The following is a 17,001-nucleotide window of genomic DNA, read 5'->3' on the forward strand; positions in this document are numbered from 1 at the left end:
TAGTATGTGAAAAACCAGTTTGCTGCCTCCCCGCGTAATAGCAGGTGAATGTGGCCCAATAAACTATCCTGTGGAATTCCACTCATGTTCGCGAGAACCTTCACTTTGTAAATGAAGTCTTCGATGGTTGCAGATTTTGCATCACCTGAAAAATAAATGTTCCATCTCTCAATTCGACGATCATACTGCATGCGATCATCTGACCGTCTCCTACGGTCTGGTGTCGCTCGTGTCTCTGTGCTGTTTGAATCTTCTTCGCTACTCGCTTCGCTGGTCGTGTCGTAACGTTGGTCCGATCTATGTTGTTGCTTATTCGGAAAATTCCGGCTCGTCACCGGTAGGGTAGTCACCGGTCGGGTCAAGTAATCTCCTTTTTTTGGCTGTCGTTCATTTGTTTTCCAGGGCCAGCTTTCTGCCACTAGCGATGGAATTGGAACGCTATTTGTTTGCCTCGTGTCATTACCTTTATTCCTTCTGGCTCTGTCTTCTTTATTGTGAGCTTCTTGCTCAATCGATTTGGCTTCCTTCTTCTTAATCAAATCCACTAGCATCTCGTTCGTCTTCATGCAATCGTTCATTTTTATTTTCATGTCTCGTATCTCCTTTTGTAATGTTAGGTTTATTTTGTACACTTGGTCTAACTCTCCCAGTACCCTCTGGTGTTCTCTATTCGAGGGACCCTTATCCATTCTGTCTTCTGTAACTATTCTATCCTGACTCTTCGAGCTGTTTTGTCCAACTTTTTTGGTTGCCCCTAGCGTATTATTCCCATATAAATGGAATGGACTTCCCACCGGCGTTGTCTTCCCTTTATCATGAGGTGATGCTGTCACCGAAATTCGCGGTACCGTTCCTCCTACTGCGCCTATCTCTTCAGACGACTCACGGCTTTCTGCCTGTTCTGTCGATGTCACTGCGTCTTTTGCAGCATGCGTGTTTAACATGCCAACTATTTCGTTTATAATGAAGTCTTTCATCTCCTGAGCATTCTCGTCCATAGCCGTACAACGTACAATTCTCCAATAGTAATGTTTGAGACGGGATACGAGTTTCACATCTGAGCCTTTACTCAAACCGTCTCGAATCGCATTCACTCTTGACGAAACTAAATCAAATTCTTGCTCAATAGTGTACATTGAAACATACTCTTGGTTTTCTTGCACATCCCGTTTAAACAGTCTCCTCAGTAATCTCCGTTTTGTATCTAAGTCATTCCCCACCTCTTCATCATGGTGTCGCAATTTAAGTTCGTAATCAATTTCGTCATTAAGTAAATGATCAGCATATGGATATTTCCCACCCATGTTTATATTTTTCGTGGATAACACTCAGTAACCCAAAAAAAAAATGTACAATAAATGTAAGTTTCCGATTAGCACTAAATTTCTAGTTTCCGTTCAATATAAATGTATGTTATAGTTATGAATATATTTTACTAAATGTTATCAATAATATGAAGAAAAAAAAATTAATTATGTTTAATAAAAAAAAAGTATTTTCAGTCACCGTTTAATTATTACTCCAGATATCCGAAAAAAACCGTAGATAAGCTAAGATTAGTTCTCCGAAAATATAAGTTTTCCTCTGGAAGATCCCCAAACTTCAATTACTGAATTTAAATTCTGCACATAATGTACTTCAACATAACTCAATATAATCCTCAATATTCGTTCAATCAGTATTCAACCAACGTTGGTCTATGCATAAAATTATCTCTTCAAACATTCCCAAACTATCAGCGAGTTTTTAATGAACCGAAATATTTTCTTTAAACTGTAATAATCGTGAATGAATAAAACTTCATTCTGAAATGCCTTTATCCACCAAAGATTAATTCGTACTTTTACGTTGGGCGCCAAAATGTAGCCGTCGCGAACCGATCATGCTTAAGCGAGTAGTTTAAGCGCCACTCCTTACGGAGACTACCGCCAAGATAAATGTTGCCCGGATGAGACTGCTTTTCTATGCAAGTCCAAGTTGAATCCCTTCGGAGAAAGAATTCAGATCGGTTCAGCTCGCTAGCTAGTTTCCGCCAAAACCGGTGCACAACTCGGAAAGAAACTTAACGAACCCAAAGCTCACCGTACATAATTCTCGATATAGAAATCACTTAAGCTTTTATCATCACGGGAAACTTACAAAACTCGCCACCAGACAGCGCCAACTCGAGAGGAACCGAACATTTGCATGCCTGAGACTTTCGCATGCTGCGAACTAAACGGAGCGAACGAACTAAGGTGACTAGGGAAACATTTCATTATCTAATTTGCATTACTCGAAAAGCGGGTTTATTCACGACGTAACATAATTGGGTTAATTTTCGATTCAGCTTATTATATATGTACATGGGTTTTACTTCTAACTTTCTACTCTGTTTCGGGTGCGAATTCTCCTCCAAGCTTATCTCTTTTTCTCTCGTACTCTCACGGTACGTGCGGGCATAACGACTCTACTTAATCATTCATAAACTATTCCCGAGAGCCAAGGATAGATCGACTTGGTCTCCCAGAAGCGATCGCAATTTACGTTACGGCGCGTCCGTAACTTCAGTTACATGTGACGAATCGTGTCACTTGAGCTCAAATTTTTCTATTAATTTTTCTTCGGCCCGACTAAAGCGGGGACTTCAAAATGGCCGACTCGCGGCTTCACATACGCCGCATGGCGTCTTCTTTCGGCGGTACTTTGTAAGATAAGTGGAACGGACTCACCGAATCTCTCTCTGGGGATCAGTTGTTGCTGCTGGTGGAATCTGGCTGTAGTTCTATCGATGCATGTGGTTCTGGTTTCTCTCTCTCGCCGCCTGTGGCGGCTGGCGGGGATTTCTAATTATCCGCCGATGACAAATGGGATGCGGCATTTGCCGCCAACGTAACTGCAGGTGCCGGCCGGAATGGGTTGATCCGGGCCAACAGAAGTATTTTCTGGACGAGTCCGGCGAATCTGTCGATGTTGACTCAACGTGGTAGCGGGCAACGGGTGGCGCGCAAGCGGTGCGGCAAGCGTATGGAAAACGTGCTCTCTCGTGGAATCTCCGATTCCTAGGATAGAAATTGCCTGATGGCATACACAAAAAGGGGTCGTTAGCCTCTCGCACGGGGCGTTAGCCTCTGCGCACGTGGTTACCTTCTTTTTTTCTATCCTGCACACGAATCGGGTTAACACTTGAACTATTTCGCACGTTCTATTCTACCTCCTGAGAAATACAAAAACTTTAGCTCATGAACTACTTCCCTAGCACTCTCTGCTTTTACCTTGAAGCAGTGACCTAACGCGAAACTATTCACTTCCACTATGTTTGGCGGTTTGGAACGAAGTGATCGTACAGTTTTAGCCCTCAGATAAACTAGGAGACCTGACTACTTGCCGGAAGTACGTCAGTACATAATCGAAAATCCTTCGGGATCACTCGGAATTCGCTAAATAATTCTTTCGGTTCGTTTTGACCTACGCACGTAGTTTTGCCTTCTCTTTCCTTCAACTTTCCTAGAAAGGTTCGTTTTGAACCTGCATGTGAAGTAATCTCACTCGGGTTTCCTTATATAATTTATTTCGGCTATCTAAGGGATCGACGCATGGACGTGCGACGCGTGGCCTACATTTTGGCGATCTTACCTTAGACACAACCCAACTGAGCACTAATCAAGGTGAATATTTACAGGACTTAAGTGTTATATTCTAAATTTTATAGTAAGAATATTTTATCGCTTCCAACTCAACCGTACTGCATTATGCTGTGACCGGCAACGGTTACAAACTATCCTGTCCAAGCTACACGTTCGACAAGCGTTTCTGAATATCTAGAACTGATCTGTGGTTTTTCGAACGACACCCAAAGGAACTTGTTTCAATTACTTCCAAAATTTAACAATGAACTTTATTTGAATATTTTAGATTATTGTTGTCTTTATATTTGACTTCAGAGTCAGCTAGACTACCATGCCAATCAGAAAAAAAAAACGAAGAATAATAATAAAGGCCATTGTTAGCCTTGAATATATTGTGTCGCCAGCACTAAATTGGAGTTCGGAAGTCTGACTTTCGACTTCCGAACTTTCTTCCGACTCTAACGTCAAACATAAGATTGACAGTCAAAATCAAAACAATATGATTGTTTTGAGCTAAACACATTGGTTAAAATTTCATATAATTTAAGTCTCCGGAAATCTTGTGTGAACAAAAAAAAATCTCCGAAAATTGCGAAAAAATAATTAAATATCGGGTTACACTACAGCTGTTTCACATATAAACATGTCTAACATGATTACGCAAACAGTATTTCATCAACATGCTTTGCCCAACACCGTTTATCATGCGTTATACGGCTATTACTTCCTGGGAATATCCAGAACGGAACTTGCACAAATATACGGAAAATCTATATCAACTATAGGTAAGACTGATTTTGATTATGCCATCAGACGACTACCTGATGCTAAGTCAAGCGTGGTATATATTTTTCACTAAAAAAGATGAATTACAATGAACAGTTACAAGATGCTTCACCTGTAACCTGGTGCCGGAATGGGGGGGAGGGGGATGACATCCTAATTTTTCGCCCGGGTGTCGCTGTCTCGTTACGCTACTGAATTGAAACCTTTTTATTTTTTTATATTTCATAGGCAATTGGATAATTAAATATGAACATGACGGAGTATACAAACGAAAGCAGAGATTACAGGTTTACAAAAAATTCAGTATTGAAAAAAGACACTGGATTGTTGAACTCTTCAATCGAGAACTCATACTGTTTTTGGATGAAGCGAAACATAGATTCTACCAAAAGTTTTTCGTTTCCATCAGTGCATCATCAATATGTATCATTCTTCATGAAGCAGGCATGACGTGGAAATGTATAGAGCGAAGAGCCATACAAATTCGGGAGGATGAAATTACGAGGTTCATTCGAGAGTTATTATCCATTCCTTGGGATCTCAGTAATCTCGTTTTCTTGGACGAAGTAAGCTTCGACAATCGCGATATGCTGCGCAAAAAGGGATATGGTGTGGTAGGGAAAAAATTTATTTTTCGCGGTGAATTCTACAGAAAACCACGAGTATCGTTCCTGTGTTTTCTCGGCGTTGGTGGAATGATTGACAGTTTCTGGACCGATGGAACTTTTAACAGATTAAAGTTTTTTGATTGTTGCCGAAAGTTTGCCCTGATGAATAAAGAGGTACATGAATATCCGGGTTTACACTCTATCTGGATTATGGACGGTGCAAGGATCCATTGTGATGCAAATATGATACGCTACCTTCGATCGATTGGCATAATTCCGATATTTTTACCACCGTATTGTCCATTTTTTAATCCAATCGAGATTGTATTTGGACTTATGAAGAGACTATTGAGAAAAGAGCATCTTGAAGGTTCTCCGATCCTCTCTGATATTTGCGATGTAGTTACCCGTTTCAGAATATTCCCAGCGACAAAAATTTTTGAGCACTGTGGTTACCTTCCGGGTGGTACATTTCTGCCAGAAAATGGATTGCGTCATGAAATAATTAGATAATTTTTCTATATTCAAATTTATTCAGCTTTTTGTACGCCATAATGGCGAACGTTAGTTAGTTTTTTATTTTATAAAGCATTTGATTGATTAAAATAAAAACGAAAAAAGAACATTATATTGCTTAGTAACGCTAACGGTCTTCGATGTGATTTTTGAACTATGGAATAGCTGAAGATTTCAATCTTGGTGATCCACGTCCTCACAATCAATCACGCTGTTCATGAAATTATTGCTCAAATCGGTATCCTCCGGTCGAACTGCGGACTCCATGGAGGTTAAAAGATCGTTTCCAGCAAATCCTCGTTGTTCCAGTTCTTCTATTTTCAATAGGGCTCCATCTAATAACATTTTAGCATTAATTACAACCTGTTTTACATTTCCAATCTCTCTCAGCCATCCACTATTATTGTGTTGAGCGACAATTAATCCTTTATGTACGGCCTTCAATCTGCTTGGCTCAGACGTTGCAACCCAACGAAAATATTTCGATAATTGTAATGATGGTGTTGCAGATCTTTTCAATTCATCATGCTTATGCGCTGGAGATGAGTGAATAAAATTTGCCCATAGAAGCCATGAGCTGTAATGGCCTTCCAGATGAGTATGATTATCGCGGAGTTCATCCGCTAGAGCTGAATCGTCTCTTATTGAATGTGCCCCAGCTTTATCTGTATTTTGTGGAGAAAGTAACTTGCGCAATATGGCTTGATGTTGACTGCTAGTTTCCACATTCATCGACCAAACGTACACATATACTCGCACCTGCTTATCTTTCCAACCTCTCAAAATTCTAGCTGTGAGAGAATCTATTGAATAGCATTTCTTTTTAGTAGTGTCTTGCAGTGAGACGAAGTCATTCGCATCATTCACTGTGGGAGTTGCATTTTCTGACCATTTGGGGATATCGTTATCAAATATCACCTGCCGTTCAATTTTTACCTTTGCAACATCCCATAAAAAATCTACGATATCAGTAACCGTATCTCCATAAACAGTTTGCCTTGTCCATTCTTTTGGACGCAATTGGCTTTTAAAAAAACGTTGAAAAAAGATGGCAGTAAAGGTGAAAACATATTCATTATGCACTGAACCAGCTGCACCTTCCCTATCGAGTGTGCCAGTGGCCTCATTGGCTTCGTACTCCACATACTCGTATGCATATTCGCTGGTTTCGTCGAAATTCCTGGGAATAAATTTATCATTTGTACATTTCTACACGAATTAAAAGACTTTATACAACTCACGTAACGGATCCCTCCTTATTATGTTCAAAATTAACTTTTAAAATAGCAACGATGTTCAAGTCAGATTAAATACTTCTTGTTGATTTCACTTGACAGTTGCTTCGCAGTGCTGCGAGAATATAAGTTTTGTCATGATTTTGACGTCGAAAGTCAACTGAGTTGCCAGTTTAACAGCGCCCTGTTGATAATTTTTATTTAAACGCACAATAGGAAAAACTCGCGACAGAGCAAAGTTTCCTATCTGTTGGAATGCAACCTATCAGAGGGGGTGGAGTGGAGTGGTCAACATCCGAAGCAGGGCAGCTCTTGACTTTGAACGTAGGATTTCATGTGTGCGGAAAGCATCCACGGAAGCAACAGCAGCAGCAGCAAGATGGCATACGGAGCAGCACACAAGCTCCAGATCGTCCACTGATAGGCTAGGGTCGAAGGCAGGACCGTGGGCTTGCGTATTTACAAGCACTGCATATTGATTTTTCACGTGCTTGTCCATGGGTTGATGGTTTTTTGATTGCATTATGTAATGCTTCTAGTCCGTTGTGAATTTCGAATTCAGGTGATCCAATGACATAACCAAAAACAAAGCAGTAATATTTAAATTTTTTCGGCAGAATCAAAATTGATCAGTGAAATGCATTGTGTTAAAGCCGCATGTTATATATTGTGTTATATTTTTGGAACATAATTTAAATAGTTGAATTAAATTAAACAATTCATTTGTCTTTTAATAATTTTGATGTAGAACGATCTCGTTATAAGATATGTATGGTTAGTACTCTACTGCAATTTCAATTTTCTTCTCGACATGGCATAACTTAGAAAAAAAAAGAAAACAAATTTTGCTATCGGAATATAAGCATCGTTTGAACGCAAAAGACGGCTCTAGTTAGGCGTTATCTTTGTTTTATTTTAAACCTAATTGTTCGTGATTGTCACTTAGTAGAGATCAATGTGCAATTAAGAGCGAATGTTTGGTTTGGTTTTTCAAGAACCGACAAAATTATGAAAAATGTCTCCAAACTGAAATGTATGGAACTACCCATTTTTGGGTACATATCTCAGTCAAACAAATAAGTGCAAAAATGTACCTATAGGTACTCTATTTCATGCTCATTTGCAGTGCCAAAAATTTTTTAGATGCTGGGTAATTTCCGCGATTATAAAACGGAGTACTCGATCTTTTTTTTTCAGAAGGCAACATCAACGCACGTTTACGTGGCGGTTTAAAAGCTACTGAGGTTTAATCGCTTGAACTTCACAATTGAACATGCTGATCCACTCACTTCTCCATACTCTCACTGCCTCGGTTTTAAATTCTACGCTGTATTGTAAATAAGACACAATCTGTTGGTGGTAGACCATTGAGAAGGCGAGCCTGTCACCATTTGGTCAAACAGCCTGACTCCTATGAGGTGGTTTCAATGTGAATAAGAAGTATGCCAGAAAGCTCCGAAAAGAGCACAAACTAATAAAATGTATAACATAAATTTTCAATTTCCAATTCAGTGAGATTTTTCAACTATTATCATGTTATCTGTGGTAAGCACTCGGAAAGGCAATCTCAACTTTAGCACAGTTTTAGTAACTTCTTTTACCATGTTCTTCATTTGGAATATAAGATTGGATTCTCCGCTATCAAAAAATGTAAATAATATACCACAAGATATGTTCAATAAAGCGTAGCGGTTAAAATTAAACAATTGATTAAACCCGATAATACCTTTTGGAACACTTCTCTAGAAAACTTCACAAGAATATCACGGCAAATAGAAATATTACCCACTTTATATATTTCTAAAATAACCTATAGCCATTGACAGAAATGATGATGGGTAAAATTGTATTAGGGTGTGGGACTACTTCGGCAGGGGTTTTCTACGTCATATATTTTTCATTTGAATGAAGCAAAAATTAAATTTGCCTGACTACCCCTACAAACTCATGTAACGTTAAGGTGAATGGGATTGTGGCTGTTTTTCCATACAATTTTGAAGTTAGGTTTATTTTTAATTTACGATTTTGAACATTAAAATTTTAATTTCCACTATATACAGCCACTATATACAGTTTTGACAATCACAGAAAAAGTTATAGACAAAAAACTAATTCTAAAGCGGGGTGTTCCACAAAAACTCTATTTTGTCGTGTTCAACGTACAGATAGGACATTGTAGTATTCAGCAATTGTTTTTCTTTTAAACTTTTCCAAAACTTTGCTGAATAAAGCAATCTGGTATATTGAAGATTAGAACAAATATTTTTTTGATCTAACTGTTAGGTGGATTGATCGAAAAACCAAAAACGCCAAAAGTAAGGCCTTGTTCCATTAAGCAATTTTGCTGAAAACATTGAGTACATAAAATCAATTTTTCACAGTCAAATCTAAAGCGATCATGATTATTAGAATTTAGACCTCTGTGCACTGTGGTATTTTCAAATAAATCTTTTCACCTTGTTAATGTCTTGAAATATAATACTTGGAATGTGTAGAAACCATTTTGGAAGTTATTTCGTGAAATGGTGGTTGAAAAACGTGCTTTACAACAAGTATTTCGTCGTTTTTATACCGTTTTGACTCAAACTTCGAACACTTTGGAATAAAACCACATAATTAAAGCTAGAGTAATCAAATATATGATTATTATATACTATTTCGTTCCTCGGAATGTCCTTCATCCAGTGATGTATAGTTCATCACTTTAGGACTACTTCCAGGGAATCAGCAGGCGTTGAAAAAAGTGACAGTCAGGGTTGAGACGGTTTGCCTATCTATCTCTTAGTGATTACATTGAAAGGTTCGGAATTTGAATCAGAGCCGAGTTCTGAATTCTCGTTAATTTAATAAACAAAACATGTTTGAACCTATATGAATAGCACTTAATTGCAACAAAAATAAAATAACCAACATTATCAACCTTTAAGATCGACGAGAAAACTCATTTTTAGTTGAGTGTTTAGTTTTAGTGCAAGATGTTACATCATAGCTTAGGTGTTCGAAATTTGATGCAGTACGGTATCACTTTTTTGTACTTTACGACCTTCAAAAGGGCATTACTCAAAAATGTACCGTACGATGATATTGAAATTTTGACCAGAGATTCTGGACGTCATAACGAATCGAATGGTATACTCAGATTCTTTGGTGCATTTTTTTTATAATAACGGTCTGTGGGAGCACCGTGCTAATGTATTTCGCGCACAACGTTCGCATGTATATCTACAAAAAATGTGCAGCGAAGTCCATCACCCTTTTCATTTATTTTATTTCACTACTTTCGTGGTTCCGACTAGTTGTTTAGTCAGTTCTCTCCGTCGATATTTAGGAGACAATCACACGGTTTTTTCATCTTTGAGGTAGCAGTTTTTTTTGCGAGTTACTGTTCATCTCGTGCTGGGCGTCGAATCATTCCCGGTTGTTCGAATCCATCGTCTGCTGCATAATGGATAGCATGCGCGTTGGTGCTGGAGTACCTATCGATGCTAGAGATAATTATAAAACGAGAATCGAATTTATCAATAGTATCAGATAGCGAAACAAGTGGATGGCGCAGTTATTCAATCACAGTGTGGTTCTCGCTACAGTACAAAATCATCCAATCATTCTGTAGAAGCACAAGAGAAGGCCATTTGTAGATCGACTAGCGACGGATTTGTTCCAAACGCAAGCCTAGCACTTAAATCGATTTGCAGTAGTTTGTTTTTCATCATCGGTCACAGGTGGCTAATTGCTATCATTCTGGCTAGGTATCGTAAAAGTAATCGCATAGGGTAAATATGTATAAAACGCCCCCCCGGGGAATAACGCCTCAGTCCATTTATTCGGAAACACACAAAAAATGAGACATGAGGCTATTAGGAATCCGTAGCGGGTCATAGGACCAACCTTCTGTGCAAGTTTGATAATTGTCACTAGCAGCAAAAAATAAACAAAAATCAATTTTGATTTGAGCTGCTTCAGATGTAATTTCTTGCAGCGTTTCCGTAACGTTTTTTCACTAATGTATAAAGTTTATTACCTGGTTTTTGTACTTATATATCTCAAATGAAACTCTAAGCAGCTATATCTACTGAAGAAACGATGAAAATTGTATAATTTGCTTAAGTATTCAATGCTTTCTGCTACACTACAGCTCCCGGGCAATATGCCCCACCGCTAGCCCAGCTGATTTGTTCATTGCTTTAGCGTTTGCTTCTGAGACTTCAAGCGTTGTTTCACTTCGCATGCTGAGCTGGCATATGAAGCTACTGCATGGGGCATATTATACTGCATCTGGGGTGTTTTGCCCCGGTAGATTGGAAAGCTTGCAATTTAGTCATATTTTTTAATAAAATTATGGCGTTTTTGTGTAACAGTAATTACAAAACAAAATAATAGCAGTGCATTACCAACTAAATAATGTATCCAACTGCATGAAAGATTTGTTGTTTGTGATAAACATAGCTACAATATTGACGATGTTCCTTAGGGGGGGGCGTATTATACCTGTTTACCCTATGAGTCCCAGCCTAAAATTTTTAACATAATTTAATCAAGATTTGATGTTTATGCACGGTTTTTGACGGAAAAGTATTTTGTTTGCCATTACAGTAACTAATTCTGTTGACAGTCTTAATTAAAAAAGCATAGAAGTGCAAAATTTCTCCTGAAACGTTACGATTCTTAATTGCCGTTTTCTCATCAGCACGAAAACGCAAATGGGACGGACTTGCCATCAGCGGCAGTACAGTATTCGTATCAGGGGCCAGTGCACCCAGCCAGACGAACATTTCTTTGTTTCAAAAACAGAGACATTATTTTAAGGAGTAATTCCGACAATTTCGATAATACATTATTGTAGCATCTATTTTGTTAAGGCTTTTTTCAAAGTTTTTGTTTTTCTCATGCTTTGAATATTCATATGTTTTGACAATAGGGCCTTATAACTCCGTCGGAAAAAGAACAGCACAGCAGTCCAAGCTGGAAGGCAAGAGTTCGATTTCCGCAGTCATCAATCTTTTTCGGTTGGAAATTCGGTCGGCTGCCTTAGAGCATGAGCGTAATTGATAACTTTGAATATGCTGGATGAACGCTCAGCGAGCGCTTATAAAGCCAAGAAGAAGCCTACATATCCATACTGGGTACAACAGACAAAGTTTAGAAATCACTGTTTCACAGGGTTAGTAATAACTCTAAAGCAAGATCATGGAAATTCAGGATAAAAGAGCATACGTACCAGTTGCTACACTACTTAAAATGCCGATACATAAATAAATTCAAGAGTTATGCTCATTGGTGCAGGGATGTCGTATAAAAGACATGAAGAGAAATGTTGTTCACGTTCACTAAACTTCACTTTGACTATCAGAAGTCATTAACATGCGTTAAAAAACAAAACAAAATATAACCAAGCCGGTGGCCCATAATAAGTCCAGCTTTCGAGAAAAGTGGGTTTATATTATTAGCAAAGGCAAGATGAGTTTGGTAGAACAAAAACGGTCATAGAGTCACGTAAAGCTTGGATAAATTCACCAAAATAGTCAAAAGAACAGAATATGTTCCACGTCACAGGAAAAACATACAACTTCAACACAGTTCAGAGAGTGGAGGCCAGTAGGTACTCGGACGCAGCTTAACCTTTTGCGGCAAAAACAGTAACAGGTATTTTCCTCGCTTTCTCATGTGGCAGCAAACAATAGTTTTTTTTGTTTTTATTACGTTGTTTCAGCATCGCACGGTTCACAAATGTACCCCATCTGGTAATACCGTAATAATTTCGAGAAAAACTCAGATCGTAACTTCCACGCATAAATTACACGTAGTATGAGTTGGGTTGCGTTCAAAAAAGAAAAGGCGTTCGGTTTTTACTCTTGATGGTTGTAAAACATCCTGAATATTTTCACGGTTAATAGCGATTTCATTTGATACACGTGAACAGTAATGTGGCTCGCGATAAATTGTTGACGATGAAAACCACCCAGCGAAACTGTTCAGTTTCACATAAATTTCACTTCTTCTTCTGCTCATTGGAATACGCAAAAAGCATAGCTAAAGCAGTTTGAATGGATGATTCCTTGAAATTAAATAAAATTCCCATCGAGAACACTTTTTCCTAATTAAAATCAGTACTCAACCAAAAAAAAGTTTCAAATATCCTTGTTCAAAGCGAATCGTTCCGCTTGCTAACTGCCTACATCAACAAGCCGGCATTGTCCGGAAAGGGAATTTTTTTTCCCACTTTCTGAAGGCTGCTTTTCAGGAACCGCCGCCATCGCGAGCAAAACGACACTACGTAGCTTCCCAGCTATTGGGATTCTCTCGTGTGGCAGGCTTCTTTGCTTCCCCAGAAGCGAAATATCGAATTCTTTTGAACTTTTCCATCTAGCATGAAACGAAATGTTGTTTTTGACGTTGACTAACGTCTATATCGAAGTTAGGCCCCTGAATTTAAAAATCTAGTAATTCAACCAGGGAAAACCAGAGAAAAGTGGTCAGGTTTTGAGCGCTTATTTTGCAGTCATCTATAATCAGGTTTTCGAGGTTTTGGCATCAATCGATCAGAAATTCTTTTACGGTTAAATTTATGTAACAAAAACAAACTATTGTTTGAGATACACTATTGAAAAATTGGTAATTAATATCGATTGTCTAAATCATACCGCGCAGCCAATCACTACCTCTCTTCCCAAGCACAGTCGACACTAACGGATACAATCGATCTGACTTTGTTGTTATTGTTGTTGTCACTTTCTGTTTCCGATGTTTATGCTGCTGCTAGCGGAAAAAACCTTGCAAATATGCATCTTTTTGTTGGTGTTAATTTTACGACAGCGGCCGGCGCCCCATCATTCTGATTCCAAAACCGCACCAGTGACATGCGGACGCTAGGTGATAGCAGCTGAAAGGAGGAAATACAAAATAGTACCGGTCATCTCGTGCCGGTTTCACCCGTAATGCTGGTGGCTTTAGTAGTAAATGGCTACTGCAAAACACTTAAATGGCTGGAATTCTGGACGGACTAACCAGGAAACTATAATCGGCAACTGGCACCTTTTGGTGCCTCTAAATTTTGTTACAGAAGCGGCAAATTGAATTTTCTGTTTTACCAAATGATGCTGCTAGCGGAAAAAACCTTGCAAAAATGCATGTTTGTGTTGGTGTTAATATTATGACAGCGGCCGGCGCAGCTTTCAAGAAACATTTGTCTCTTCCATTCCATAATTTGCGTAGCCCATCCCACTTTTAATTTATCTGACGAAGCCTTGGTATAAAACGTACCGTTCGAACATTCCACCCCATCAGTTTCATTACTAAACCGTACCGGCTACATACGGACGCTATCTTGAAAGAATTCTGGACGGACTGACCAAAAAAATGGATATATTCGGCACCTGGCCCCTTTTGGTGCCTCGAAATTTTGTTACAGAAGCGGCTAATTGAATTTTCTGTTTTATTACGAAATGCTGCTGCTAGCGGAAAAAACCTTGCAAATATGCATCTTTTTGTTGGTGTTAATTTTACGACAGCGGCCGGCGCCCCATCATTCTGATTCCAAAACCGCACCAGTGACATGCGGACGCTAGGTGATAGCAGCTGAAAGGAGGAAATACAAAATAGTACCGGTCATCTCGTGCCGGTTTCACCCGTAATGCTGGTGGCTTTAGTAGTAAATGGCTACTGCAAAACACTTAAATGGCTGGAATTCTGGACGGACTAACCAGGAAACTATAATCGGCAACTGGCACCTTTTGGTGCCTCTAAATTTTGTTACAGAAGCGGCAAATTGAATTTTCTGTTTTACCAAATGATGCTGCTAGCGGAAAAAACCTTGCAAAAATGCATGTTTGTGTTGGTGTTAATATTATGACAGCGGCCGGCGCAGCTTTCAAGAAACATTTGTCTCTTCCATTCCATAATTTGCGTAGCCCATCCCACTTTTAATTTATCTGACGAAGCCTTGGTATAAAACGTACCGTTCGAACATTTCACCCCATCAGTTTCATTACTAAACCGTACCGGCTACATACGGACGCTATCTTGAAAGAATTCTGGACGGACTGACCAAAAACATGGATATATTCGGCACCTGGCCCCTTTTGGTGCCTCGAAATTTTGTTACAGAAGCGGCTAATTGAATTTTCTGTTTTGTTACGAAATGCTGCTGCTAGCGGAAAAAACCTTGTAAATATGCATCTTTTTGTTGGTGTTAATTTTACGACAGCGGCCGGCGCCCCATCATTCTGATTCCAAAACCGCACCAGTGACATGCGGACGCTAGGTGATAGCAGCTGAAAGGAGGAAATACAAAATAGTACCGGTCATCTCGTGCCGGTTTCACCCGTAATGCTGGTGGCTTTAGTAGTAAATGGCTACTGCAAAACACTTAAATGGCTGGAATTCTGGACGGACTAACCAGGAAAATATAATCGGCAACTGGCACCTTTTGGTGCCTCTAAATTTTGTTACAGAAGCGGCAAATTGAATTTTCTGTTTTACCAAATGATGCTGCTAGCGGAAAAAACCTTGCAAAAATGCATGTTTGTGTTGGTGTTAATATTATGACAGCGGCCGGCGCAGCTTTCAAGAAACATTTGTCTCTTCCATTCCATAATTTGCGTAGCCCATCCCACTTTTAATTTATCTGACGAAGCCTTGGTATAAAACGTACCGTTCGAACATTTCACCCCATCAGTTTCATTACTAAACCGTACCGGCTACATACGGACGCTATCTTGAAAGAATTCTGGACGGACTGACCAAAAAAATGGATATATTCGGCACCTGGCCCCTTTTGGTGCCTCGAAATTTTGTTACAGAAGCGGCTAATTGAATTTTCTGTTTTATTACAAAATGCTGCTGCTAGCGGAAAAAACCTTGCAAATATGCATCTTTTTGTTGGTGTTAATTTTACGACAGCGGCCGGCGCCCCATCATTCTGATTCCAAAACCGCACCAGTGACATGCGGACGCTAGGTGATAGCAGCTGAAAGGAGGAAATACAAAATAGTACCGGTCATCTCGTGCCGGTTTCACCCGTAATGCTGGTGGCTTTAGTAGTAAATGGCTACTGCAAAACACTTAAATGGCTGGAATTCTGGACGGACTAACCAGGAAACTATAATCGGCAACTGGCACCTTTTGGTGCCTCTAAATTTTGTTACAGAAGCGGCAAATTGAATTTTCTGTTTTACCAAATGATGCTGCTAGCGGAAAAAACCTTGCAAAAATGCATGTTTGTGTTGGTGTTAATATTATGACAGCGGCCGGCGCAGCTTTCAAGAAACATTTGTCTCTTCCATTCCATAATTTGCGTAGCCCATCCCACTTTTAATTTATCTGACGAAGCCTTGGTATAAAACGTACCGTTCGAACATTTCACCCCATCAGTTTCATTACTAAACCGTACCGGCTACATACGGACGCTATCTTGAAAGAATTCTGGACGGACTGACCAAAAAAATGGATATATTCGGCACCTGGCCCCTTTTGGTGCCTCGAAATTTTGTTACAGAAGCGGCTAATTGAATTTTCTGTTTTATTACAAAATGCTGCTGCTAGCGGAAAAAACCTTGCAAATATGCATCTTTTTGTTGGTGTTAATTTTACGACAGCGGCCGGCGCCCCATCATTCTGATTCCAAAACCGCACCAGTGACATGCGGACGCTAGGTGATAGCAGCTGAAAGGAGGAAATACAAAATAGTACCGGTCATCTCGTGCCGGTTTCACCCGTAATGCTGGTGGCTTTAGTAGTAAATGGCTACTGCAAAACACTTAAATGGCTGGAATTCTGGACGGACTAACCAGGAAACTATAATCGGCAACTGGCACCTTTTGGTGCCTCTAAATTTTGTTACAGAAGCGGCTAATTGAATTTTCTGTTTTACCAAATGCTGCTGCTAGCGGAAAAAAACCTTGCAAAAATGCATGTTTGTGTTGGTGTTAATATTACGACAGCGGCCGGCGCAGCTTTCAAGAAACATTTGTCTCTGCCATTTCATCATCTATGTAGCCCATCCCTCTTTCTATTTATCTGACGAAGCCTTGGTATAAAACGTATCGTTCGAACATTTCACTCCATCAGTTTCATTATTAAACCGTACCGGATACATACGGACGCTCGGAGGAAAAACAAAATAGTACCGGTCATCTCGTGCCGGTTTGATCCGTGATGCTGGTGGCTACTGCAAAGTACTAAAATGGCTGGAATTCTGGACGGAAACCAGTAAACAAGAAATCGGCAACTGGCACCTTTTGGTGCCTCGCA

General features: G+C 39.5%; 3 protein-coding genes across 5 annotated transcripts in view; 2 read left to right on the forward strand and 1 right to left on the reverse strand.

The window, feature by feature from the left end:
• Positions 1–17,001, forward strand: part of LOC129727253 (TLD domain-containing protein 2) — a 494,969-nt gene that overhangs the window by 19,271 nt on the left and 458,697 nt on the right. The window lies entirely within an intron of this gene.
• Positions 4,252–5,515, forward strand: LOC129732943 (uncharacterized). The gene is made up of 2 exons (XM_055694415.1): positions 4,252–4,393; positions 4,623–5,515. Exons 1-2 carry the CDS (start codon positions 4,252–4,254, stop codon positions 5,513–5,515), a joined length of 1,035 nt encoding a protein of 344 aa, XP_055550390.1.
• LOC129732950 (uncharacterized) lies at positions 5,574–8,050 on the reverse strand. The gene is made up of 2 exons (XM_055694424.1): positions 8,043–8,050; positions 5,574–6,698 (listed from the first exon to the last, which is right to left on the reverse strand). The coding sequence occupies exons 1-2, from the start codon at positions 8,048–8,050 to the stop codon at positions 5,693–5,695; spliced, it is 1,014 nt and encodes a 337-aa protein (XP_055550399.1). The 3' UTR covers positions 5,574–5,692.

This window comes from Wyeomyia smithii, chromosome 3 (assembly GCF_029784165.1).
Source record: "Wyeomyia smithii strain HCP4-BCI-WySm-NY-G18 chromosome 3, ASM2978416v1, whole genome shotgun sequence".
Taxonomy (NCBI): Eukaryota; Metazoa; Arthropoda; class Insecta; order Diptera; family Culicidae; genus Wyeomyia; species Wyeomyia smithii.

Excerpts from the sequence above, each read along its gene's own strand:
- LOC129732943 (XM_055694415.1), top strand. The coding sequence starts at position 4,252 with ATGTCTAACATGATTACGCAAACAGTATTTCATCAACATGCTTTGCCC. Across the intron at positions 4,394-4,622 it reads AAAATCTATATCAACTATAG|GCAATTGGATAATTAAATAT; the intron begins GTAAGACTGATT and ends TATATTTCATAG.